Source organism: Crocodylus siamensis, chromosome 14 (genome assembly GCF_052110815.1).
Source record: "Crocodylus siamensis isolate JL-2025a chromosome 14, ASM5211081v1, whole genome shotgun sequence".
NCBI lineage: Eukaryota > Metazoa > Chordata > Crocodylia > Crocodylidae > Crocodylus > Crocodylus siamensis.
Genome location: NC_143408.1, coordinates 11,354,527 through 11,381,349, shown reverse-complemented (window position 1 = coordinate 11,381,349; position 26,823 = coordinate 11,354,527). Strand labels below are relative to the sequence as shown.

Below are 26,823 nucleotides of genomic sequence, written 5' to 3'. Positions count from 1 at the left end.
CATGCCTTGTGTGTCTGATAGCTGCATGCTAGATATGGGAAAAATAAGGACACTGGCAGGGACATCCTTCTCTGGGACCACCTTCACACTGTACTGCTTCTGGCAAGATACACGAGCAGTGACTGGTAGGAATGGATAATTCTGGGAACCTGGGGCCATGAGCAATAGTGGCAGAACTTCAGGATGAGTTGCATTTTAGAGATCTGCACTAAGCTGGCCTCCTCTCTCAAGAGGCAAGCCAGCAGTTGTCACCTGGAAGATGACAACTCCCATTGGCTGCCGTTCTGTCACCAACCAACTTTGGTGTGGTAAAGTTCACAGTCAGATCAGCCTTTCTGGTGATGTGCTGCAGCATCCATAAAGGTTCTGGCACTGCGCTTCCTCTGGTTCTCCAACCACAAGAGGTTGTAGCTGGATTTGCCCAGATGGCTTGGCCTGCTCTAGCTATGGCTGAAACATCTGGGGAAAGGTTTAGGAATGAAAGGATGTAGGCTGGAAGGTAGGGGCAGGAGATGGCAAAGGGTAAAGGGAAGCTGCCTGTTTCAGGAGGTGACTGATTTCTGTGACTGTGTGGTGAGAAGCCATGGCCCAACTACAAGGGCTCAGGTGGTGGAGGTTCACAGGCCTGGCCTTGTCAGGGGTGGGGCCAGGGGTGTATAGGTCCGGTATTGCTTGGGTAGCTACCTTTCCTCCAAGAATTTGTCTAATCCTGTTTTTAATCTGGTATCATAGGCATTTCCTTCAGGTGGCTGGGCTTTGGGCATTAAGACAAGGACAGAGTGTAGTCAGGAGAGAAGGTGGCAGGAGGAGGGTGTGGATGTCGGGGTTGTGTAAAAGGGGTGTAGGTCCCTTTGAAAGGGAAAGTCGGTCTCTTTTTGAGAGAGCCCAGCTACAGGGCATTTGGATGATGGAGTGTCCCACTGGGAGTTTAAAACCCCAGGGGAGAGACCATAAAGGATGCAAATACTGAGGGAGCAGTTTGCAAGTAGGAAGCTAATCACATTGCGCCAAAGACTCCCTCCTAATGCCTGAAACAGACAAAAGGGTTTGATTTTTGTGGGGGTTTCTGTGTGCACCTTGTGCCAAAACTGTTCTTTATTTGGTAGGGTTGGCTGAGAAGCTCCTTGGGGAGGAAAGCCCCCCTTCCTGCAGGAACCAGCAGGCAGGTTCCTACCTTACCTGCATACAGGTGGTATGTTGGAACAACGGCAGGAGGGCTAGTTTTGTTGCTAGCAGGGCAGCAGGGTGAGATGCTCACAGGATGTTTGGTTGGTCGGGTCCTCCCTCAGGTTGGTGCTATCTGAGCCGTCCTGACCTAAGGGCTGGTAAATGTTTGTCAGTCCTAAGTAAGAGAAGGGAGTCCCCAAAATACTATTGACCTTCCTGGGACTACACTTCAGCTAGGATGTGGCTTTGGGCCTTACTGTGGTTCTTTGGGTCCATGTTATAAATAGGGACCTACCTGAATTGCAGTGGAAGTTCATAGCGCCTTTAATCTCACTCTTTTTGCCATGTGCCTCCAACCTCCACTGAGTGGCCAAGAGTTAATGCTGCGGTTTTTGCCTCTTGGCCACTGCCGGGGAGGGAGGAAGAGACAGTGAAGCACAAAGGTTGATGGACTTGTCTTCTGCAGAAATCTTTGAGAGTTCCTTGTAGCGTAGGTGTGTTACCTGCCAGGTACCTGAAACACGGTTAGTGTCAAAAGACCTTGTTCCATGCCTTCAGGATCTTTCCTCTTGCCCAGAACTGGTATTGTTCCCAGTTGTGGCTCTGAGCTACCATCTCAGCCATAATGTGCTCATACACGGTCTGATTGCAGTGGCTTTTCCTAAGGAACCTTTAGGTCTCTTAGCCCCAGTGGGGAGAAGATCCAGAACCTCTGCTCGGTTGATGTTGTGCTGTGTAGTGTTATGGTGGCGGTTGTGTTTTTTCAGGTAGCGTGATATAGTGGATGAGTAGGTGCTTGAGAGCATCCTGCGCTCATAAGCCAAGTTTATGGGGTAGTGGTCCTGGTTGTTGCCACTGCCTGCCAACGCACCTAACTTTGAAAATGAGGAGGTGACATACGGGACCCAGGCCTATGTCCCAGGACAGTGAAGTAAAAGCGAGTTGCAAATGGGTCACATGAGGTAAGCTGGGGAGGGAGATGCCAGAGCACTATGGGATGTCAGTAGACTGACCGACTCCTCATTCTGTGCTGGAGCACATGCCGTACGTGCTGTGTTTCACAAGGGAATGCTTTATAGTTGTTTCTGTTTTATCTGGGATCATTTTTATATGGTTCAAGTTAATACATAGCGTTTCATCTCCGTGTTGTCTGTACCCTCATATTTTAGAATGCTTTAGAGCGGGGGGGGAATGCAGCCCGTGGGCCAGATGCAGTCTGCCAGGCTGTTCTGTCTGGCTCGTGGGGGCCCCTAAAAATTAAGAAAATTAATAATCATCTGCCCCTGGCTGCCTGTCATGTGGCCCTCGATGGCATGCCAAAACTCAGTAAGCAGCCCTCTGCCTGAAATAATTGCCCGCCGCTGCTTTAGAGTTTAGAGGCACTTGGGGGTCTTACAAATGTTTTATCTGTCCGTACCCTAGCACACGTAGCAATACCCACTGAACCCAACTAGCTTAGGAAAAAGTACCTTTAAATTTTTTGGTTTTGATGCAACATAAGCAACTAACAATATTGTAAAGGAGGTAGATAAAGTCCCTCATGGGTGTTAAATATTATTTCAGGTCATGTGAATTGTATATATCTTTTTAACTATTCACGACAGCACTTGTGAAGCTTTGGGCCTGGTTTCATTTTAGTATTTTAACTAATATCTGTCTTCTTCCAGGGAGATCCCAGGACAACGTCAAGAGGATGTTCAATGATGTGAAAAACCATTATTATTTTCTATTATTCTCCTTTCTTTCCTTCGTGTTTTTGCTATTTTCTTTTCCTCCAGAGCCACTGAAAACTATTTTTATATACATCATCTGATTTATTTAAAATTCTACTCCTTGGTACATTTTATAGAAGAATTTTAATGAAAAAAACTGCCAGAATTTTTAATCAATTTCTTTTTCCCTCTTTGAAAATACTATTGGAATGTAGTTCTTCCCGTCCCCTTATTACGTCTTTTAAGTCTTATGTACAGATCTGCAGCAAAAAGAATTTTAAATTAAAATGGGACAGAATTCATTGAGTGCATGGTAAATATATCATTATTTAACAAATGCTTTTTTTGTTTTCCAGTGAAGTTTAGGGAAATGTGAACATGTGTCCCAAAGAGTACCCAAAATGGGTACTTCCTTCAGCACTGTAGTTATTTAAGAATCATAAGGCCCTTTTAGTAACTAGAATTGTATGTATGTGAGGAAAATAACACAAAATGTATCACAGGTATTACTTCAGCTGTAGAAGCAACACCAGAGACTGGATTTGTAGACAGGGCTTAACTCGGGACCATGGCATCTAGCCCCACTGCAAAGAGAACTAGACCATGTGCTGGTAAAAGCAGTGGAACCATGTCAACACTATAGTGGTGGAGACTAATGAATTCCAATTATTCAAGGGCAGATACAGTCTTAATGTAATGAAGAAGTTAAAGCCAAGAGCTTTAACGTTTTTAAAGGGGATTTGGACTTTCAGTCACAGTGAGACCCTAACAAGTAGTGAATGCAAGTCTGAGCCTGATGTACAGTAGCTGTGACGCACATCATGATTTTGATGTTTCACATGAAACAGAATTCTTTTTAGTTGTTTTTGGATAATGATATTTTTTGGCTATGATGAATATTTGGATATTTATAAGCTATCATGTATAAATAGTAACCTTTTAAATAACTGCTACATGAAGCTTATTCATACTTCTGTTGTAGATAAAGGGACATTGTCATAGTTGCTGGGCAAAGTATTTCGAAAATGGCAAATGTTCTGTGATTTGGGTTTTTTTTTAAATTCATTAAACAATTTTTGGGTTGCATATCAGCATTATTTTGCAGTATTTCCAACAGAAATGTATCTAGCCTGAGGAATGTCCTAAAAAAAACCCAACTTGTTGATTAATATAATAATTGTTTAAAAGAACAATATCACTTGTATTTTAATTGCTTTTTTTAATATCTAGCCACATCCCTCTGATTGTCAGGTTTCTCTCCTGTATTTTCACTAGAGGTAACTCTTGATCAGCAGAAGCACTGGGTAGTGTACTCCGTACACTAAGAAATGTACATGACTTGCTTTAAAGAATGTACTGACTGCATTATAAATGGACATTTTTTCAAGTTGGTCATTTGTGTACCATTTGCTAGAATAAAACTCTTGTATTGCCTGCACTCTTGAACTCTGATCTTGCCATTCAACTGGTTTACATTCAAAGTGCAAGTTAGAATATTTAGGTATTTTGGTGGCTTTTGGACATTATGTTCTCTGCACAGTACTTAGACTGACAGACATAACCTAGAAGGCCAGTGTAGAGGTTTTAAATGATGACTTTGCTGCAGTGCAAGCAAAGTGGGAGAGATTGATTTTTAAATTTATAAATTTCACATTGTCATTTTAAAAACAAAGGTGCTGACTTTCTGCTATTCTCAAAATGGTCACCTTGATAAAGTGATTTAATTACCATGGTTTGAATACTAATAAGTATTTGGATTGCTGTCTTAAAACAGGATCACTGATAATGAATTTTCATAATGTAAGACAAAAATTGATGTTTGAGGTAATAATGCCTTTGTCCATGAATTTGGTTATTTTTCTTAAATAAATATTCCCACTCTGTTTGAGTAGATGACTGAATTCATAGTAATCATGCCTATCTGTAAAATTATAGATAGTTGAAACTTTCTCAGTTGGTTCTATACCATTATCAATAAACTTTTAAATGTGGTTGTATGCAAATGAATGCAATCAAAATGAAAGTGCTTTGACAATGCACCTTCCAGTCACTGGATTCCCATTTTCCTTTCTAGCTTACAGTTGCTGTGACTTTTATGTAAATGTTACATCTTTTTGATTTGTTTATGTTGGTCAGTTATGTTGCTTGTTCTGTTTTGTCAGACTATTCTAAACTCCATGTAGCTTGGAATACTAAAAGTATAAATGCCAAGTTTGTTGAAAAAAATGTAATTGCCTGTATTCCTTGTAAAGGAATGTAGCTAGAAAACGCTTAAATTGGAAATGGCCTTGCACAATCTGGGCCATGGTTTTCCCAGTAGCTGCACTGTATAGTAATTGTCTTGTTTCTTGTGGCTTGCGTTTGGGCCAAATGCTTGTAAACCTGGAATGGTGAACACTACCCTATAGCAGGTGTATGCAGCATAAGCATGTACCATATGTATGTAATATGGATACACAGGTACTACAGTGATGAGCATAGTGGAAGAAGCTGAATCGAATCAGCTAACCTAAAAAGTATCTGCTCAGGTGACCTACAATGTTTTTGGAAGGCTACTTAAAATGTTAGTAGTAGTTCTTGATAGTAGCCTGCAAGACGCAGTTAAATGACTATATTCTAATTCTTGTTTGCCCTAATGTAGGTATCTCTTCAGTACATATCACCTTTCCCGTTTGTAGAGAGAGGAAGCCATGTTAATCTTGAATTTAGGCAGAAGGCAGGGCAGAGTTGTAGATGCCCTAGCTAGTTTGTAAGGTCAAATCTCTGCCCTGCCTTCTGCCTCTCCCATTTGTTTGACTTGCTGAGCATTCAGTCTGATACTTTTACCGTCTTAAAATAGGCATTCCATACTGGGACTGTCTTCCATTATACTAAATCAAGAGCAGCACTGTTTACCTTCCTGTGTGTTTTTTTTTCATGGTTCCTTTTACCATTCCAAGTTTAAAGTTTGTTTTTTTTTTCTTCTAAATTTAACAATCCTGGGGCTTTCTCTCCTGTTAGATCCTGCAGGTGAGCCATTCTTGGTAAGTGTGGCAGATCATCAGTATTTCTGCAGCAATAACTGATACCACAGACAGAAACTAAAGAAGTCAGAACTGGTTTGAGGAGGAATGATTTTAGGACTTGTCTGTTCATAAAGTTTAATTGGGATAACTATAGCAGAATACGTATTTTTAGTATAACTCCCTGTGTAGACATTCGGTTTTAGAATAAAAGTAACTTTTTTCCCAGAATAATTACTACCAGTGACTTACTCCTGTGTTAACATGGAGTTATACCAACATAGCTATAACAGAATAATTATGCCATTCGGTTTCCCAGAGCAGACTAGCTCTTATTCACTGATAGCAAACGGAAGGGCAACAGAGCAGCATGATAAGTCTAATCAGGGAGTTCATGTATGGTGACATACAAGGATAAAATGCAGCTATACCACTTCTCTGTCCCTCCATACCTCTCCCTCCCCAGTCCTCTTGCTGTGTGCACTGCTTCAGTCATGTCAGCTGCAGTAGCCTCTAAAAAAATGTCTGTAATTCCTTTTCATTCCTGCATATTTGTCCAGTTTGACTACTGGTTTGTCATGGGACTCTGGATTCGCTTCTATAAGCATAAAAGAGTTTATAACAAATGATAGGTCAGCTTGGGTTGCTCAGTCATCAAAATGTGCAGTCACTGTAGGAGCCAAAAAAAAAAAATCTCAGGAAAAAATGGCTTTTAAGAGCCAATACTATAAATGCCAGGTTAGTTTGTTGTGTGTAGTTAGCATTGAGATTACAATGTGAAATGCACAGTACTGTGAAGGGGAAATTCATTCAGTGTACGAGTCAGAATCACAGAAAATTTAGGGTTGGAAGGGACCTCAGGAGGTCATCTAGTCCAGCCACCTACGCAAAGCAGGACCATCCCCAACTAGATTATCCCAGCCAAAGCTTTGTGTAGCTGGGTATTGAAAACTTCCAACGATGGAGCTTCCACCACCTCTGTGGGTAACCTGTTCCAGTGTCTTACTACCCTCCTAGTGAGAAAATTATTCCTAATATCTAACCTAAACGTCTCTTGCTGCAACTTGAGACTGTCGCTCCTTGTTCTGTCGTCTGTCACCACTGAGAACAGTCTAGCTTCATCCTCTTGATGGAGTTATACCACCACAGCTATAACAGAATAATTATGCCATTCAATTTCCCAGTGCTGAATAGAGGGGGGGAATTATCACTTCCCTTGACCTGCTGGCAAAACTCCTGCTGATGCCGCCCAGGATGCCATTAGGCTTCTTTACACCAAGGGCACACTGTTGGCTCATATTCAGCTTATTGTCCACTGTAACCCCCAGGGGCCTTTTCTGCAGAGCTGTTGCCTAGCCAGTTAGCCCCCAGCCTGTACCAGTGCATGGGATTATTTTGTCCTAAATACAAGACTTTGCACTTGTTCTTGTTGGACCACATGAGATTTCTTTTGGCCCAGTCCTCCAATTTGTCTAGGTCACACTGGAGTGTAGGGCCAGTATCTGCCACTCCCTTCAGCTTGTTGTCATCTACAGACTTGCTGTGGGTGCAGTCTATGCCATATTCCAGGTTGCTGATGAAGACATTGAACAAAACTGGCCCTAGACCATATGAAAAGCCTTGCTAAAATCAAGGTATATCACATCTGCTGTTTTCCCCTGCATCCACAGAGCCAGTCACCTTGTCATAGAAGGCAGTCAGATTGCCTTGGTGAATCCATGCTGACTGGTCCTAATCACCTTCTCCAAGTGCTTTGAGATGGATTCATTGAGAATCTGCTCCAGGGACTGAGGTGAGGCTGACTGGTCTGTAGTTCCCTGGGTCCTCCTTTTTCCCTTTCTTAAATATGGGCATTATGTTTGCCCTTTTCCAGTTATCCAGGACCTCTCCTAATTGGCATGAATTTTCAAAGTTGATGGCCAGTGGCTCTGCAATCACATTGGCCAACTCCCTTAGCACGCTTGGGTGCATCCCATCCTTCCCCATGGACTTATATATGTCCAGCTTTTCTAAATGGTCCCTAATCTGTTATTTTGCCACAGTTGCCTGCTTACCTCCTCCCCAAATTGTGCTGTCTGGTGCAGTCATCTGGGAGCTGACCTTGCTTGTGAAGACTGAGGTGAAAAAGGCATTGAGCACTTCAGCCTTTTCTGCATCCTCTGTCACAAGGTTGCCTCCCATATTCAGTAAGGGACCCACACTTTCCCTGATTCTCCTCTTGCTACTGACATACTTGTAGAAACCCTTCTTGTTACCCTTGTTAGCTGCAGCTCCAATTGTGCTTTGGCCTTCCTGACTTCATCCTTGCAGTGACGAGCACCAGTCCACCTGAAAGTACAGGAACCCACAGAATAAGTTAAGATGGGGATTTGAATATTCTTTATACATGTGAAACAATATTTAAAACCTTTGTATTGCTGTGTAAAGTCCCTTCCTGACACCTGATGGGGGGGGGGGCCAGGAAGGGACAGGCTTTCAGGTATCTTTTTATCACAAGAGCTCAAAGTATCCTCTCTTGTATTCTACCTTCCTCTTTGCTAGTAGAAGTAGGGTTGGAGTGGTATTGTAGCCATGATGGTCCAGGAAATGATAGAAGCAAGGGTTCTTTTTATGCTATTTTTATTGGGGCAGCCATATAGTTGGAAGAGATGTGAGACAAGCTTTTGAGCAGAAAATACCCTTCTTCAGGTCTGGCTTCTCTCACAGGAGGAGGATAATGTTAGTTTGCTTGCCTTATTGGCCACTTATTTCACTTAGTCTATCTTAAGCCATTTTATTAGTCTGCTCATCTCATTTTGAAATTCACATCTTTAAATTAAAGGCATATCCATGCTGGATGCTGGTTTTCATTGTCACACTTCCAAAAACATCTGAGTGGAAGGGAAAAACAGTTGTATGGAATCCAGTGAGTGGAAGGTCACAGAGTAATTGCATTTCAAAGCATAGATTTCACTGAATGTGGAAATAAATTGTGCTGGAGATTTTTCTGTTGTTCAATTTCTGAAATGGCCTGGGAAACAGAATTGATTTGCCCTTCAGTATGTTTAGCTTTAAACCACTCGATTTTTTTTTATATAAGACCATATTTACATGCAATTTATTATTTGTAAATGTAATGCCTTTCCTGAAATGCTAAGGTCTAGAGAATAAAAAGATGTTTTAATTTTGAATCACTTAATTCAAAGAAGCACAATGCACTGTGTGACTTTTTAGGGATTATTAAAAAAAAAAACACACTTAAAGTATGAAGACTCTTAATTCTTCCAAGGCTAAATCTGTTATCTGCTTCATTTAATTCCTGCCCTGGATCTAGCTTGTGTAAGACTGACATTCTAATGGTTTAGGTAGCCATGTAATTACACTAAAATTGCAAGCAATAAGCTATTTTGAACAAAGCTAAGAAACTTTACATTGGTTCAAACATGACAATATTATTCTGTCCAAATGATGGTTTTTCTTTGGGCTCCTTTGACTTAACACAACAGCTTCTTCGACTTCTTAACACAACATGTATTTAGCTTCAGTTCTGGGCTAATGGCATCCTGACTGTTAGTTGGGAAAATTTCTGTGAAATGGAGCTTTTTTTTTTTTTTTTTAAGTGGATTACTGAGGTTCTTAATTATGAAAAAAATCTGCAAATTGAAGTATATTAAAAACAATGGAAATTGATGTACACTTATGAAAACTATAAAATTATCTAGACTTTATCATTTCAAACACTTGTTTTGATTCTGTTTTGTTTTAAGAATATGCATGCCAAATGTTTGTCTCTTGATGATTTGTAATATACATTTTTTTGACTGGAAACTTTTTTGTACAACCCACTCCAATAAATGTTTTGCATTTTATTTGTTGCCTCCCTCTTATTTGAAACGAACCAAATTCCAGTCAAAGGCTGAGAGAGATGTTGCATACGCAAGGATGTTGCATACCCATGTAGAGAGAGGATAAGGAGTGTCATGATTGCTACTCTGTCTCCTAAGAAGATCTGGTGTGGTGCAGGGCTATTAATAACTGCTTTTTATTTTGAGGCAAATATGCTGACCTTAGTATTAATGGCTAATGCTTAAGAAAAGCAAATATAAAGTCAGTGTGGCAGCAGCATTGCAACTGAGGCTGGGACTTCAGATGGTTTTTAGACCCTGCTTTAGAAACCAATTTTTGCTTTTCTGAGCCCCTTTTCCTAAAAAGACCAATAATGGGATAATTGAGATTCTAGCGTTTATAGCTTCCCACCTAATAAGAATGGGGACTAAGCCACAAACTTTTTTCCTCGTGCAGTCTTTGGTGACTATCAGTCTAAGATGGGCTTAAAAAAATCACCAGCTGGATATCTGTCTCAAACAACCAAATACAGTCCACTGGTTTATGGTCCTAGCTGCTGCATTTGAATTCAGTAAGGTTGTTCCTGTTTACTTGGCAGTATTGGTTGGTTTAGAGGACGCTACCTGCATTGAAGTCTCCTGAGTTATCATGTTGGGTCTCTTAACAAACATCTGTTCACTGTAAATGCTTAGTACCTGGCATCCCCAATGCATTTTCTGAGCGTAAGTGATCAATACTCCCCTCGAGGTACATGCACATCTTGATTTTCTAAGTGGGCAAACTGAATGAAAGGAACACACCTGAATTACTTTAGGGTTTTTTGAAAGCATTGTGAGCTAGGGGGTGAAGCCCTGGGCTAGGACTACTGAACATGTGGATCATGGATTGGCCTTCCGAGTCATCTGGGGCCTTGCCGATGGTATCTCTGTTTATTGGAAGACTGTCATTCTCGTATCGGGACTGCCAGTGACCAGAGTACTGGACTGGGACTCGGCCTGAGTTCTGTTTGAAAGTCTGATGTACTGTAACCTTGAGTTTCTTCTCATCCAGTCTGTTTATACCAATTCCTGCAGTACCTGGATTTTTCTTGTAGATCTACCATTCAAGTCCTAAATGTGGCTGAGCAAATCTCACATCTATTTTACATTGCATCTGCATAGTTGAAGCAATTGTGTATTTAAAAGTTCTCTCTCATGCAGAAACCAGCTGTGGCTCATCCTTTTGCAAGAACAGAGCAAAACAAAAACAAATGGTTAATTCTTGGCTTTTTGAGGGGTAGCTGATCACTTGATTTATAACCCAAAATTAATTGTAGACGAGGACAAATTTTAAGGGTTTGGAAATTGAAGGGTTGAGTTAAGCTTGCCACCATAATCTTTGTCTATTGGTTTAATATCCCAGAATGGGGAAGAACTATCCAAAGTTCACCTAAAGCCTATTAATTTTTTTATTTTTATTTTTTACTGCTTAGCTGGTAAAATAAAATAACTCTCATCCTAGAAATAGATTCATGGTGCCTGCAAAGAAGGTGACTGAGATATTGCAGTAATATCAAAGCTGTACTACAGCTAAGAGTTCATCAAATAGAGCATTTCAAGTTATTGTCTTTGCTAAATGAAAGAAAAAGTAATTTTTAGAGTTTACTGAACCCTGAGACTTGCATAGTTTTTCAAGACTGCTAGTCCTAAAGGATAATTCCAGAAGCCAAAATATGTTGGGGAATCTGTGGACAGGGTTCCTTGGGTAAATGTGGTATCTTTTATTAGACCAACTAAATCGCTAGAAAGTTATCCTTTGCAAGCTTTTGGGAGCCAGCACCCCAACACCCCTTACAAATCTGCTGCTTCCAAGAGGTCTTACCTAATACTGTGTGCAAATTAATTCTCAAAGGTTGAGCATCAACCCTTAAAAACTTGCTTCTTGATCAGAAATGAATGTGATTCTAAGTCTTTAAAAGGTCCTTTATCTTTGTACACTGACCTCCATCTGTACAACTCTGTTGGTAAGAAATGTGAGAAGGACCTTTCAAAATAGCTCTGCCAGCAGCAGTAGTAAGCAGCCCTTGCGAAGGTGTGCCAGCTCTGGCCACTTACATCTTCCGGCTGTTTGCCCTGGCAGCGGTAGTGCTGGTAGGCCTTGAATTTAGGGCACAACGATTAACAACATTAAAAGGAGCTTGGCAGGTGTGTGGGAGCCTTGGTGGACCTCCTATGCTTGCAAATCCCTCGCTCCCCGGCATTGTGCTGCATCTTCCCTTCAGCGCGAGCCACGGGGGCCGCTACCGAAGCCGGCCTCCCGTGTGCCCCCTCGCGCAAGGCCAGCTCCTCGCGTGGGGTTGGTTGTTCACCCCGGCTACGTGCCCACGAGCGCTCGGGCTGCCTTGCCGAAAGCGCCGCAGGGCCGCGGGCGCTGCCGCAGGCGGCCGGGGCGGTCCCGGGCCCCCGCTCGGGCTCCACGCCCCGGGGGCGGCGCCCGACTGCAAGTCCCGGGCGGCGGCGCGGGGCAGGCCGGGAGTGGCGGTGACTGCGCCATGGACGGCAGCTTCGGCTCGGACTTCGCGGCCGGCGGCGCGGGCGGGAAGCTGGACCCGGGGCTCGTCATGGAGCAGGTGAAGGTGCAGATCGCCGTGGCCAACGCGCAGGAGCTGCTGCAGGTCAGGAGCGGCGGGCGGGCGGGCCGGGGGGGCCGGCGCACGTGGGCGCGCCGCGCTCGTGCTGACCGACCTGTGCTCTCCGCAGCGGATGACGGACAAGTGTTTCCGCAAGTGCATCGGGAAGCCGGGCAGCTCTCTGGACAACTCGGAGCAGGTGAGCTGGTGCCGCCCGCGGGCCCCTGCCCGCCGGCGCCCGCATGGCCCGAGCTGGGCGGAGGCCTGTGCGGGCCTCGGGTCGCTGCCCGGCCCCTCAGGGCGGCCGGCGCTCGAAGGTCAGCGCCGGGGTGGGCCTTGCCGGGTTGTCTGCGCCGGCGGGAGGTGTTACCTGCCTTACAGCTCCTCCCTGAGGATGCCGGAGCGCTGCCCCAGAGGGGGCTGCTTCCATCGGGAGCTGGGCCGATGCAGGCCAGACCAGCTACTCCTCGCCTGAGGCCGCGGGGGGGGGAGTCTGGGCCCGGGCCTCGTGCCCTGAGCACCTGCCTGTGGTGTCCCAGCACCTACAGCTCTGGTGCTGACACCTTGGGTTGGCGGTTGCAGGGTGGGATGGATCTGCTTCTACTGCTTGTTCTTCTCATCTGCTGGGTGATCAGTAGGGATCCTGACTTTTCCTGATTTAAAAAAAAAAATCATATTCTCTGCTAAAACCCCCAAAATCCATGATTGGAATTAAAGCTCCCCTCCTTCCCCGCCCCTCCAGCCCTTTCCGTGTCCTGCTGGTGCCCCTCACTCCCCACCCACAGCCCCTGCTCCCCCAGCCCTGCCAGAGGGGGCCCCAGCTGCCAGGGCTACAGACCAGGGTCTACAGCCCGCTGCCCCCTGCCGTGAGCTCAGGTGGGGGGCTCCCTGCTGCATGCGCCCCCAGATCTGTCCCTGGGCAGGCACGGGCTGAGGCTGCTGCCCATCGGGGTGGGGCTTGGGGCCCGGGGCTGCAGTGCGGGGTTGCACGGCCCCAGCCAGGAGCAGGACAGGGCTGCCCCTCCCCCCTTCCGTGCAACGTGCCTCCAGTGCCAGCTGGTGCTTTGGGGGGTGCAGCCCCGCACCACTGCCCTTGCTGCAGCCCCACGTGCAGGAGGCATGTCAGCAGGGCAGCAGGCAAGCGAGAAGCAGTGAGGAAGTTTTCTGCGTGGCTCCTTGGCTCACTGCTGAGCTGGATCGGGATGGGGGGAAGCAGGGTGGCAGGAAACAGTGGCGAGCAGGGGGCCTGCTATTCCCTGCCGCCCTGCTCCCCCTTTGTGACTCTGCGCAGCAGGGAGTGGAGTAGCCGTGCAGAAAACCTCCCCTCCGCTTCTCCCTAAGCCCCACCTGGCTGGGCAGCAGCCCCAGCCCTGCCCAGCTCCCTCCCTGCAGGGGCTTCAGTCCCCCTTTCCTCCCCCACTTACCTGTGGGACCTACTCTCGGGCTGCCTGGGACCGCGTGCATGTCTGTGCACATGGCACCCTGTCTTTCCTCCTTCCTCCTGCTCCCTCCCAGCTCCTTGCAGAACGGCATAATCTATGGGTTTCTTGGGTAAAACAAGAAATCTGTTCTTGCCTCTGGTAAAAGGCAAAATCTGTGGCTTACTCCATTTTTCCGTGGGAGATGGGAAACCCAGATCTCGAGATCAGGGGAAGTCGCTTGCTTGATTTGGATTTGTATCCGTCCATTTCTCTCTCTTTAAAGTGTCTTTGCACTTGTGGGTGAAAAGGGCAGTGCAAGAGCTAAGTATCATTGTTATATTTCAGAAATGCATCGCCATGTGCATGGACCGGTATATGGATGCCTGGAACACGGTCTCCCGAGCCTACAACTCCCGGTTGCAGAGGGAGAGAGCCAACATGTAATAGGCTTCCAGCAGGCCTGGTAACACCCTTCTGTACCCTCTTCTCTGGGAGAAGAGAACTGAATTCTGAATAAATAGAAATGGACCTTCTTAAAAATGAAAGGAATGACCAGTTTGGATTGTGGGACTGAGATATCTATGATTTGGCAATTCCAGCTCTCATTGTGCCAAAGCATAAATCCCCATTGAACTGTTTATATTTTTACCCCATATTAATATACTTGAGCTCAACATCTCCTGACTAGCATGAAGCCTGGGAGAAATCTGGCTGGACTGCCAGTTATTTCCATACTCTCTCCCAACGCTTGTGAGACTGGCAGGGGTTTGCTTTAAGACCCTGGATGGACTCCCGGGCCCTCCCTGACACTGGTTAAGGAAAGAGCTACAAGATGCCTGGAACCCTTCAGGAAAGATAGGGCATTGAGCAACCCCCTTATGTGCCTTTCCCCAGGAAGCAAGTGTGAGTCTGTATAATAGCTTTATCCTGCTGGTATTGGCTGTGGGTCTGGTGCTTCTGGTACAGAAGTTCAGTCAGTCCTAGGGACATAGTTTTAGTGAATTAAAAAGGTTCTGAGTTTCTGCAGATGAGGGTGAGAGGCCTATCTGGCCATTATACTGTTAAGTGCAGCAAACTAGCCTGTAGTGCAGGATGATGCTGGTAATGCTACATCTACAGTGAGATTGTGTTATCCTTGCTGTACCCTCATCAGCTGGAAATTGAATGTTGACTTTGTGTCCCAATTTGTCCCTATAAGGAGTTCAAATTCTGACTCCCACCATCCTGTCCCAGACCCACATCAGTATTGTCATTTGTTTTATGAGACTGTCACTGTTTCCATGTGGCCTGCTGGTTTCTTTCTGATATTGAGGAGACTGGTAGAAAATCCATAAAAAATATGAACAGGGAGCACAAACCTGCATGGAATTGTGCAGTAAACATTAAAGGAGCTGAATTCAGCCACCTAACTAATTGGGCCTTTGTGTATTCCCTCTTGTTTACTCTCTTTCTTTCCCATCTCTCGGCTGAGTTCTTCCCCTGCCACTCAAGAAGGAACAAATCCCTGATCTAGGTATATGATTGCATATCTGGGACCACTTAGCAGCTGGCAATACCACTTGTACCAGTTCCATTGGGCCCCTTGGGAAACTGACCAAGAGTGGGCTGGTTACATGAGGGCCGTATGCTCCAGGCCGTAATCCCCAGAAGAACTTCACTGGCCATTGCAATTCCTAAAGTGCTCCCCTGCTCTTAACCGCTGGCATCTCTCAGACTGCTTGTTCTCTAGACTTGGTGAGTAATGGATCTTAAAGAGCATGGGGGCTGCTTGCAGAAAAAAACAAACACTTGACTGGAAGGAGCAGTCTTTGACCCGGCTCTGCAGTGTCTGTAAAGATCAGGTGCTTCAGCAGGAATTTTTGGCATTTTTCGCTAAAGCTGATGCAATTGATTATTAGATAAAAGTGCTAAAAAAACTCTGCTAAAACAGCTGATCTTTACATATTTTGGGTGAGCTGGTTTGAAGTAACGTGCTGCCTCTTTTGAGCCTGAACTGGACTTGGCACAGGAATGCACTGAGTTTAAAGCACCATTGGGGTTTTTTTTATTTATTTGGGTGGGGGGGATGTCTGCAAACACCCAAAGTGTTGTAATGTTAATCACCTGCCACCCAGTGAAATTCACTGCTGTGAGTTAGGCATCAAGTTCCCTTTATACTGTGTCGGAAGAAAGGCACATCTGTAGGAATGGGACTCGCAGCAGCCAGCCGGATGAACTGTCTATGCCACCTGGTTGGAAACGCTAATGAGAAGTGAGGTCTGTTCCTGAGAGGGGGTTAATGCCTAATTCTTGGATCTGTAGCCACACACAGACCCTCTCTTGGAAACCTTGATCTTGTGGAAAAACAACAAGATGGGTTATCACTACTACAGAATATCAAGAAACCCAGTGGTTAGAGTACTTGACTAGGAGATCTCACAGGCAATGTAAGATAATGAAGTTTGAGTTTCATCTCTGATTAGTTGCATGTGCACAGAGACAACTGTAGCAGGGTGCAGGGCCCAGATACAGTGGGGGTGGTGAGTGGCTGGATGCAAAGCTGGCTTGGCTCCATGGGGCCCTCTAAAGCACAGGGCCTGGGGCAGTCGCCTCAGTTTGCCCACCCCCCACCCAGGGTGGTCCTGCACGTGCATAGGTCAGCAACTTTTACAAAAGAGAATAGTGCCCTAATAGCCTGTAGCCTGATTTTTAGGGTACTCTCCAAACCATGTAGACTGGAGATTTGAAAACAGGTTCCCTCCACTTCCAGGTAAGTGCCTTAGCCACTGGATACAATGGAGTATAAGTTAGTTTTCAAGGGTATGAAATGACAAGGCCCAGGAGAAGCTTCATGGCTGAGTGTCCCAAGCGGAAACGGGGGCCTCCCTCAGGGCTAGAGTTAGGTATTTAAATACTGTATGTTCTCACATACAACATTCTTATTAAGCTAAATCAGTACAGGCTAGAAAAAAGTACTGTAAAGTAGATGCATAACTGGTTGAATCATTGTTCTTTGTCAGTTGTCCTCAGTAGCTCAATGTCTAGTTGGGTGAGGTATCGAGTGGGATTTCCCTGGGACTTCCTGAGTCTAATATTGGTCAGTGTCTTTATTCATCATTTGGATGATGGGATTGAGTGCATGCTTAGCAAATGTGCAGATGACACTAAACTGGGTGGAATTATGGACACTCAGGAGGGCAGGGCTAAGATCCAGAATGACCTGGATGGACTGGAGAAATGGTCTATGATCCGTAAGATGAGATCCAACAGGGGTAAATGCAAAGTCCTGCTCTTCAGACAGAATAATTGTATGCAGGCTGGGGAAGGACTGGCTAGACTGCGGTACTGCAGAGGGGGACCTGAGTCTTACTGAACGTGAGCCAACAGCGTGTTCTTGTTGCAGAAAAGCCAACAGGATCTTGAGTTGTAACATGAGTGTCACTTGCACGTTGAGGGCAGTGATTCTGCACTGTCTGGCACTGGTGAGGTCTCACCTGGAGTACTGTGTTCAGTTTTGGGCTTCAGACTTCAAGAAGGACATGGATAGTTTGAAAGGAGTCCAGTGCAAGGCTACAAAAATGATCAGGGGCCTGTGAGATAAGGCTTCTGAGAAAAGGCTAGTGTTGTTTATCTTGGAGAAGAGTAAGACTAAGAGGGGATTTGATAACATTTTTCGAATACCTGAAGGACAATTATAGAAAGGATAGAGATGGACTTTTCCCTGTTGCTGTAGGGGACAGGGCTAGGAGTAATGGCCTCAAGCTGCAGTAGAAATTTAGGTTGGGGTTTAAGAGGAACTTCCCAGCTAGGAGGGTGGTCAGGCATTGGAACAGGTTACCTAGAGAAGTTGTAGAATCTCCATCCTTGGAAACTTTCAAAAGCAGGTTAAACAGAGACTTGGCTGAGAGAGTTTAGTCAGGGATGCTCCTGTCTTAAGCAGGGGGCCTGGACTAGATGACCTTATGAAGTCCCTTCCAGTCCTACTTTTCTTTCCTTTTAACCCCAAATTGGGGTGCGTGTATAAGGCAGGGAATCTGATTTTCTGCCTGGGATAGAGGCATCCAGCTTTGATTCTGGCTTCACGGTGGAGCAGCTGTTGCATTGCTATTCAGGCAGCTGAGGGAATCGGTGAACTTAAAGGTTCCTTGTTTGTTCCAGAGCTTTTAACAGTTGTCTCTCCTACCTTCCTTAGAGCAATTTTGCTGTCTACTGGTTGCTTTGATCTCTCTGCTCCTATTTCACAGCCTTGGAGACTCAATAGCTCTTTTCAAAATTATAGATCTGCTCATGGAAACCAGTTTTCAGGAGCAGCTAGAGTTTCAATTCTGGTTAAGTAGGAAAGGGAGAGTGAGTGAGCTGAAGATTAGACTCTGTCCCTGCTCCATGCAGCTATAAATCTAGAAAAAACATTTTTTCTTCACTCTGGCTTTCAAAAACAAAGTGTGTATTATGTTCAGGTATGTCAGGTGTGTCAAATGTGAGAAAGCATAGTACTTTTTAGAGTTGGGGCTTAGGGCCTGGGCCTCTTTTCGGCATGCTGTATTGTACTTGGATGGCCCTCCACCAGTATGCCATGCTGCTGGCGTGGATACCAGTCTGAGGTTCCTAACTCTTCCCCAGATATAGAATCTGGAGTCCAGATGCCTGAATTTAGGCTGATGACTGAATTAGGTGGCAAAGAATGCAAACAGTCAAGTGCAGTGACCACTCAATCCCGTGTTCCTAAGAGGAAGAGATACCAGTGGGGAATATGGATCCTGGTTAGCCCTACATAAAACGAGCACACGGTGGAGCTAGAGATCCAGCTGTCTTGGTCAGCCAGGACTGTGGATGGAAGGAGCTGGACTCGGACTTGGGGGCAGCTGTAGCCTGTAGTTTGAGAGCTTCAGGACTAAAGGCTTGTTGGGGGATGCCTCTGGAGGTGTGGGAGAAATTAAGGTGCTGGGTATATGTTATCATGGTGCTTATGTTTATCCTTTACCTGTTCCCTTCTTTGGCCTGTTGGCTTGTGACCCTTACCTGTGATTTTCTATATAAAAGTGGGAACTCCCCTTTGTTTCTTGTGCCAGTCTCTGGGTCTGCAGGGTTGGCACAAATTATGTTTGTATAAGACAAGTTAGGGGTGAAGTTTGCCCTCTGAATATTCAATATAATATATATTCAATATTTATTGGAACCCAACCAGCTTTACTAGCACAACCTTCCAAGAGAGCTACAAGTTGCATGCAACTGGCCTATCCAAGAAACTGCACATGGGTCCTGCACAACTTCATGGTGTGATAGCTCAAGTACTATACTTGGGAATGGTCCACACTTCAGTGCTGCAGCGTGATGTCTAGATGGAAGGTGATCATGCTTCATACTTGGGGGCTCCACTGAGGATCTTTGGCATTTGTGGGGTTGTGTTTTGGCTGCTTCTGGGGTTGAAGGGACACCTTGCTCAGTAGCTGGTCACTGATTGTATTGCAGTGCTTGAGACATGTACTGGGTCATAACTCTGGACATGGGAATTTTGTTTCACTTATTTTCCTTGTACCTGGCAGATGTCTTTGGAGTGGTAGGGTCTACACAGACACCTACTGGCATGTATATGGGCACGTGCAGTAATAATGGACACGTCTGACTGGACTATGCTGCATTAGCAAATTGCCTGCCAGAAACAGGCATCTCCTGTCTGTAGTGGTGACAATGATGAGTGCTTGTTCCATGTAGCCTGGGTACTTGACGGGCCTGGCCCTTGTAGATAATGCTTCCATCAGGCCTTGGATAGATCAGGCCTCTTTATTTATAGAAAACATTCTCTAGAATCGCACCATTATATGCAAAGCAAGCTCTGATTATTGAATGCCCTGGTGTTGAGACTGCGGCAGGTTGCGCAGCATCAGGTTTGTCCTCCCGTGGCTTTGTGCTGTCTTCATCCCTTCGCAGCATCAATAAAATGTGTGTGGGCTAAGAGGTTAATGCACCAGGTCCCTGGAGAACACTCCACCTTCAACTTCTCCTTCCCTGAGTGGAGACTGCAACTTTACAGCTTGAGGTTCTGTGCAATCCAGCCCCGGACAGCTGTTACTTTGGTGTAGACACCAGGGAAGTATGGCCTTGCACAGCCATAGCCCCAGCTTGTGATTCCAGCGAGAAACCATCTTCCTGAAGGTTCTTTGCATGCCAAGGGGCCACCTGCATCGCCCTGCGGAGAAAGAAGTCAGTCTGCTGGCATCCGGGCAAAAGGAGCCACCCAGTCCTTCGCACCCAGTACCCGGGCTACACTGTGTTCTCATTCCTTGTGTCTACTGCCTGTGAAAGCCACCTCCCAGGTGGTAGTGGGAGCCACTTCTCTATCTCGTTGTTGGTAATGTGGCTCAGCTATTGTGCCTCTGGCTTTAGACGGGAGTCTTACTTGGTGGGATAGAGGCCATGGTAAAATCCTACCAACCTGGGAAAGGAGGGATGGACAGATCCTAGGGGATGCCAAGTAAGTATAGGCTGACCTAGGGAATATCTGGCAAGAAGCAGGGATGGAAGTTCAATCAGCTAGTCAGTGAGGAAACAAGATAGGTGCCCAATGAAGGAGAATGGGCTGAGGGATCTTTGCTAGGAGTCTTGCCTTCCCTGTTCTGCTCCAGGGAGCCCCGTACAGTTGCTGAACTTACCGAACAGCTGTCGACAGCGCCCTGTGGAAATCCAGCACACACCATCCTGCTGCTGATCTGGATGGGGTAAAACTTCTTGCAGGCCTGGTCACCGATTACATTTACGGCTGCTTTTTGCAGTTGTTTGGACATAAAGCCTGTTAAGGGAAGAGGTCACAGTTAGTTTAAGTACCTATCCTGGGATTTAGCTTTGGCAGGAATGAGGTATGTGACTTGGGGCTCTGCAGTTGGTTGTAAGGTACAGCTGGCTTTGTTACCTCAAGCAAGGGCCTGTGCTGGGGGAGCAAGGGTCTTGGGCTTTCTTGCAGAGCTGATAAGCACTGGAGCTGCTAGTCACATTATGACTTTGTTACAGGTAGTTGTGAACTGAAAAGTGCAGAGGTTGAATTGTCAGATGCTACAAGTGCTGGCTGGATGGGGTTGGTATAGGTGGTAGACTAGGAAAATGGATGCACTGTCACTGGATGGGGATGGTTTGAATATCGGTCAAATGAGTTCCATAGGAAAGAGAGTGATGCAAGTGCTAGCCAGATGGTGGTGTGGTCTGTGTGTTTGGCTACTGGGGAGACTTATTGAAGGGTGGGTGCAGTGCAGACATTTCTGAAGAGTTGCATAATGGGTGTGTGGCATGATGGAATAGAAAGATACGAGCAATGATTGCAGAAGTACAATATGGACAATAGCTGGATCTGGTGAGAGAGCATGAGTTGTAGCTGGAAAGGTACAGCTTAGTGAGCAGACGTGGTTAGACACTGAGGGCAATAACTAAACATATAAGGTGGTCCTTGTTCTGCAGCAAAGTACTTTTTGATGCCTCTAGCCAGTACCTCCTTCCTTGGTGGAGCCCCAGCCTGTGATGAAGCATCTTGAGCCTTCCCAGAACATATGAGAGTTGTCTGGGAGACAGATGGGTTTGATGGTGGTGGTGTATTTCATAGGTGTAGTTAGCTCCAACAGTGCCACATCGTAGTCCAGGGTGTAGACATTGTAGAATGGGTGCTTGTAGATGCGGTAGATTTTCTCCACCCTCCCATCAATGCCGGTCAAGAAAGGTGTCCCCAGAAAGGCCACCCACATCTTGGGGTCACTGTAGCTGCAAGGGAGAAAGGAGCATGGAGGTTAGGTGGTTAGGTCCAGTGAAGCCAACAGCAGATGTCACATGCCAACTCCGAGACCACCTGGGTTGTAGCGCACCATAGCAGCACCCGCTGATCTACACAAGGGAACTGTTGCCCTGTCCAGCAGCAGGCCCCTGACTCATGACCGTGTGCTTGGTGTTTGCTGGTGCAAGTCCCCTAGGCCTAACAGGAAAGGCCTAGCACTGAGGTCCCTGCTTCTTTGGAATTAGCTGTGGGCCACTGATACTCCCAAGTGGTTCTGGGGGGGCTAGCAGCCCAGAGCTACCCCCAGACACAATGAGAGGCAGACATGAAGGGGAAATGTCATTAGAGAGGAGCTGGCATGAAAGAGAGGGCAGGGCATATAGGTTATTCTAGTGGCCTTGCAGTGGTGGACTGAGGACAGGCTGAGCTGCAGAGGGGAGCTAGTTTTGCTGCATCCTGAGTAGAGATGTAGGAGTAGCTTGTCTGACTTACACATCAAAGCAATGAGCTGCTGAAAGTAGCCACTTTTCAGCGATGAGGACGGCTCCACATTTGTGCTCCTTTCGCCGAAGCCACAGACTGACCTGCCAGGGCCACTCACCCCGAGCTGCAGCACTTCCACCCACAATCTTATTGAAGGCTACAGCAGGAGTCATGCCACAATCTGAGAGAGATGAAAAGGCAGCAGTGAGTTAAGCAGTTATAGGCCCCTGCTCCCTTCCTGCCCTGCTGTGCAGCACTCTCTAGAGAGAATTATGGGCAGAAGTACAGTGGGGTCCCACATACTTGTGCTAGACATTGGTGGGGCGGCCAGGGGCCAGCAAGTGTGCCTACAGGGGATGCAGAAAGGGGCCGAGGTGGGGCAGCTGCTTCTTCTATCACATGGAGGAAACAGTTCTCTGAGGACCTGGATTCAAAGGACACTATGACGGATGAATGGGCTTGGGTTTGTTGGATCAGTTAAGTCATTGCAGAGGACTCTTTCCAGGGCAGGATGTGCCATTCAGAATAAGCTCCTGGTGGCAGACAAGAGGCATGTTCTGGGCCATCACGTTTTGTGTATTGCTGTGCCAGGTCATATTGACAGATGAGCCACATAGCAGGCTGTAGCAGTGAGGAATAGCCTGGGATGGGCTTTTGCTGCGTGCATTTTATCATAGATTGCACGTTCTGGATTGGATCTCACTTCCAGCTCCCCTGAGGAGTAAGTATTGTCTCGGTTTCAGGGGATGGAGCCCAGGGGCCCCAAGGCTGAGGCCGGGGCAAGAGGAACTTTGTGGGATCAGGCTTTGGGAGCAAGGCAGAGCTGGGCAGTACTTACTGCAGTTGCGCTCGTCGGAGCCATTGCTGCAGTCGGTGATGCCATCGCACTCCGGATTTGCTTTCCCAATACAGACCTTGCTGGAACATTTGAAGGTGAAGCTGGTACAAGGCACCACTGGAAGGCAATAACCCGTAGCCTGCTCAATATGTGGAACATGGTGCCTGTGCCAGCTGCGGGACTGGTACACTCCCTGAGAATGGGGCAGTGAAGGGCTGTGACTGAAAGGCCAAGAGCCGCGGGACTCTGTCTGTGTGGGTGGGAGAAGTGACTGACACTCGCGTGTCTCCCTGCACCCATCTCCTGTGGGTCATTACCTGGCAGCTGGGTAGGTTTGGTAGGACCACTTGTCTTTGGAACAGCAGCAGTTGTCTTCCTGGTGGTGGTGCTGGTGGTTGCTGCTGCTTTGCTGGTTGTCCTGTCAGCTGGGCTTGTATCTGCTTTGCTGGTGCTGATCCAGGCTGTGGAGCCGGTTGTGGTACAAGCTCTTGTAGTGGCTGGGCTGGGTGAGGTGCCTGCTTCAGGGGCAGGCAAGGGTGAGATGATGTCGAGGATCCAGTCTTTAAGCTTGGTTATCCTGGAGTACACCCCTGGCTTCTTGGCTTGGGCACAACCAATTCCCCAGCTCACAATGCCAGCCAGATAAAACACACCTGGGGTCTCCTCGCAGGCCAGTGGTCCCCCTGAGTCCCCCTGATGGAGAAGCAAGGCAGTGACCTCTAAATGCACTCTCTCCAGGAGAGTCCCCTATAGTGGTCCTCAGTTGGGAGAACTGTCAGGCTGGGACAGCCAGGGGGTCCTCAGCCCCATTTCCTCTCTCTGACAGTGACCAGTGCCAGCTACTGCAGAGGAAAGGACAAGAAACTCCTGTCTTTCCAGATTGTGGCTGCTGATGCCCTGGCGTGCACGCATTTACCTGATTACGCCCTTACAGCAACCAGTATGCATGCTTTCCTTACCCATTCAGTGTCCTGAGATCCCTTTGGCCTCAATGATCTTGAGTTCCATAAGGAAACGTGGTAAAGTGGCATTTTCTTGGATACATTTTCCACATGCTTGCTCTCTCTCACTGAATGCCTCTCCTGTCTGGAGGGTTCATGAGGAGTCTTTCACATAACAGCTGTGTCCCTCATCTTTTATTTCTACACCTTTCCACAGAGCAGTCCTACCCTCCAGGCCTCTAATCGTTATCAGCACCATCCACCGTGAGCGGTAGGCACACTGGCTGATGCTTGTGCAGGGAGATCTGTGGTGGAGGGGCAGGAAGGAGTGTCAGTAGCAGTGTCGCCGCGCCTCTTGTGTCAGAGTTCCCCCGAGACCCTCGTCACCATTCAGTTTTTCTCAGCTGTGAATGGAATTGACATCCGCTCCTGGGTGAGAAGTGTGAAAGGCTTGGAGAGCTTGGGTGGAAGGCTGTCGGGGAACAGAGCATAGCTCTCTCCTCTCCTCTGGCCTTCAGCCTGCCTGCTCTTACAGAGGGCTCAGTGCACAGCTGAGCACATCACCCTGGCATGAAAAACTCCATCTCTTGATTACATCTTCCTACAGTGGTATATAACAGTCAGCCAGATAACCCTGTGCCTGGCCACACTGGGGAGGGGCCATTTTTCCCCTGGCATATCAACTGTCCACACAACTACAGGATCTTGAGTTTGAAGGTCACTTGCTAAAGAACAAGAAGCTTTATTTTTACAGTCCTTCTGACAGTGAGGGTTAAACTGCGTGTCTCAGTTCTTGGAAGACTGCCTGATTGTCAAGTCAGTGCCAATTCTCCCTAAGACAGGTGGAGCGAACTTTCAGGCTCTTACCTGGCATGAATCGACTTTCCCTTCTAGGAAGCCAGCACAGATCATCCTGTCAGTAAGGGAAAAGTTGTAGAGGACATTGCATGTCTTCTGATCAATGATGCCAACAGAGGCTTTCTGCAGGCTTTCAGGCTTGGTCACTGCATGAAATCAGAGGGATTAACAAGTGCAGGTATGGGGGGAAGAAAAGGGGGGTCATTTGACCAGGGCAGTCCAAATGCAGACCATACTACTGCTATGCAACCTATAGCTGCCTTCAGCTTTGTTACAGAGCAGCAGCTCCAGGCCCCCAATGAACTGTTTCCTAACAGGTTAGGAAGTCCTTTCTGGGATCATCTCTAGGCATTGCACTCCCAGACAGAAGATGGGAGCTCCATTCTGTGTAAGCTACAGTCCCTGTCACCTAACATCCTGACATTGGTAGGCATAAACATGTTTAACTTTGTCCAGTGTTTTGGAAGCTCATTCCGTATTCACGGAAGCTTTGTGATAGCAGTTAAACTAGACAATAGGCTCCCTTTAATAGTGCATGTGCCTGAACTTGATCCACATCCCCTCTATAAGGTCTGTCCCCCTTTCTAGTTGTATCAGGTCCAATCTCAATTTGTAATGTCTCTGGGCTAGGACCTTCCCTTGGTTTTTGTGTAAGGCATAGGGTCATCTAGGGCACAATGCAGTTAAGTTACAGTGGCTATGGCAGAGCTTATAATGGAGAGGGCTACAAATCTATCTGGCCTTGGCTCCCCCAGGCTGTCAGCAGCATTCATGGATCCTAGACAAAGGGTTGGTTTTTCTTTTTGAGAGGGTTCCCTCTTCTCTCGCTTTTGTTTTTGTTTTTACTTCCATGGCTCTTAAGATCTTGTTGATGTATGGCTTTTACCAGTTCTGGCATACCCTTGGGCCTGTTTGACTTGCACTGATGCAGCCCTTTCTGTCTAATCGCTCACAATTTCAGAGTAAATAAATAAAGCACATTGCTTACTGTTGCCTTCTTGGATATTTCCCCATCCAGAAATCATGCACTTCTTGCCAACAGGGAACTTCTGCACAGCTAGAGGGAGACACACAGGCTGGATGTATTTGTTGAAGAGCAGGGGACTTGCCAGTTCTAATACAGCAACATCAAAGTCCAGGATGATAGGATTGTAGGAAGGGTGCTGCACCACTTTCTTTATACTGACTTTCACTGTGTTGCCATCTGCTCCATTTAATGATGTGGTTCCTATGTAGGCTTTGATATATTCCAGCTTTGTCCTATAAGTATATAATTCCAATTGTGTGTGTGTGTGTGTGTATACACACACGCACATGCACATGCACACACCCATCAGTATGATTTCTGAGTCTGTCATAAAGGGTTCAACTGCCCCTCTCACATAAAGAACAGAGAATTACAGAGCTGAGAGAGGCAGTTAGCTATGTTAGTCTGAAGTCAGGCAAAAGGCAGGGCAGGGTGGCATTTTAAGAGACTAATTCAGAGAGGCATAAGCTTTCCTAGACTGGTGTTTTCCAACCACTGTGCCATGGCACAATGGTGTGCCGTCAGAAATGAACACATGTGCTGCAGAACTTTGCCATGGCAATGATCTATAATGACCTTATAAGTATGTGGATGGGGAATGCCTTGTTAACAGGTGTGCCACAGAAAACTTTTATTTATGTAAGTGTGCCTTGGTCTGGAAAAGGTTGGGAAACACTGTCCTAGATGACAGCCTGCTTTATCACAGATTTCCTAGACATTAGGGCTGTAAGGGACCTTGTGAGCTCATCAGGTCCAGCCCAAAGGGCAGGAAGTCATCGGATTACCCTAGCAAGATAAGCAACCAAGCATTTCTTAAAGGTATCCAGAATAGGTGCTTGGACCCCTTCTGGGGGGAGTCTATTCCAGACTTTGGAGACTTAGATGGTAAAGAAGTTTTTCCTTATGTCCAGTCTAAAACAGTCTTCCAGCAGTTTGTGATTGTTAGACCTTGTCTTCTCTTGGATTGCCCTAGTGAATGGACATTCTCCCAGTTCCTTATGGACTTAGAGGCTGCCACCAAGTCACCCCTGAGCCTTTGCTTCTCCAGGTTGAAAAGTCCCATGCCTCAGCCATGGCCTCACCAAGGCTGAGTAAAGCAGGAGGATGACTTCTTGGGCCTTGCTTGAGATGCATCAGTAGATGCAAGCCAGAGTTTTATTTGCTTTGCCAGCTGCGGCATCACATTGGTGGCTTATGTTCATCTTGTGG

The 26,823-nt window shown here is 46.6% G+C and overlaps 3 protein-coding genes across 3 annotated transcripts in view; 2 read left to right on the top strand and 1 right to left on the bottom strand.

Moving 5' to 3' along the window:
- Positions 1-9,729, top strand: part of LMNB2 (lamin B2) — a 60,527-nt gene extending 50,798 nt beyond the window's left edge. The window contains exon 12 of the mRNA XM_090026812.1: positions 2,835-9,729. Coding sequence (XP_089882938.1) covers positions 2,835-2,876 — 42 coding nt within the window. The 3' untranslated portion in view covers positions 2,877-9,729. The remainder of the gene's footprint in view (positions 1-2,834) is intronic.
- A 2,449-nt stretch (positions 9,730-12,178) lies between these two features.
- TIMM13 (translocase of inner mitochondrial membrane 13) lies at positions 12,179-14,280 on the top strand. The gene is made up of 3 exons (XM_090027211.1): positions 12,179-12,359; positions 12,445-12,513; positions 14,081-14,280. Exons 1-3 carry the CDS (start codon positions 12,237-12,239, stop codon positions 14,177-14,179), a joined length of 291 nt encoding a protein of 96 aa, XP_089883337.1. The 5' UTR covers positions 12,179-12,236; the 3' UTR covers positions 14,180-14,280.
- A 1,002-nt stretch (positions 14,281-15,282) lies between these two features.
- TMPRSS9 (transmembrane serine protease 9) overlaps positions 15,283-26,823 on the bottom strand; it is a 94,872-nt gene continuing 83,331 nt past the window's right edge. Inside the window, exons 16-23 of the mRNA XM_090027210.1 lie at positions 25,576-25,847; positions 24,597-24,733; positions 23,106-23,481; positions 22,789-22,905; positions 21,960-22,131; positions 21,192-21,457; positions 20,365-20,501; positions 15,283-19,901 (exon numbers count right to left, since the gene is read on the bottom strand). Coding sequence (XP_089883336.1) covers positions 19,740-19,901; positions 20,365-20,501; positions 21,192-21,457; positions 21,960-22,131; positions 22,789-22,905; positions 23,106-23,481; positions 24,597-24,733; positions 25,576-25,847 — 1,639 coding nt within the window. The 3' untranslated portion in view covers positions 15,283-19,739. The remainder of the gene's footprint in view (positions 19,902-20,364; positions 20,502-21,191; positions 21,458-21,959; positions 22,132-22,788; positions 22,906-23,105; positions 23,482-24,596; positions 24,734-25,575; positions 25,848-26,823) is intronic.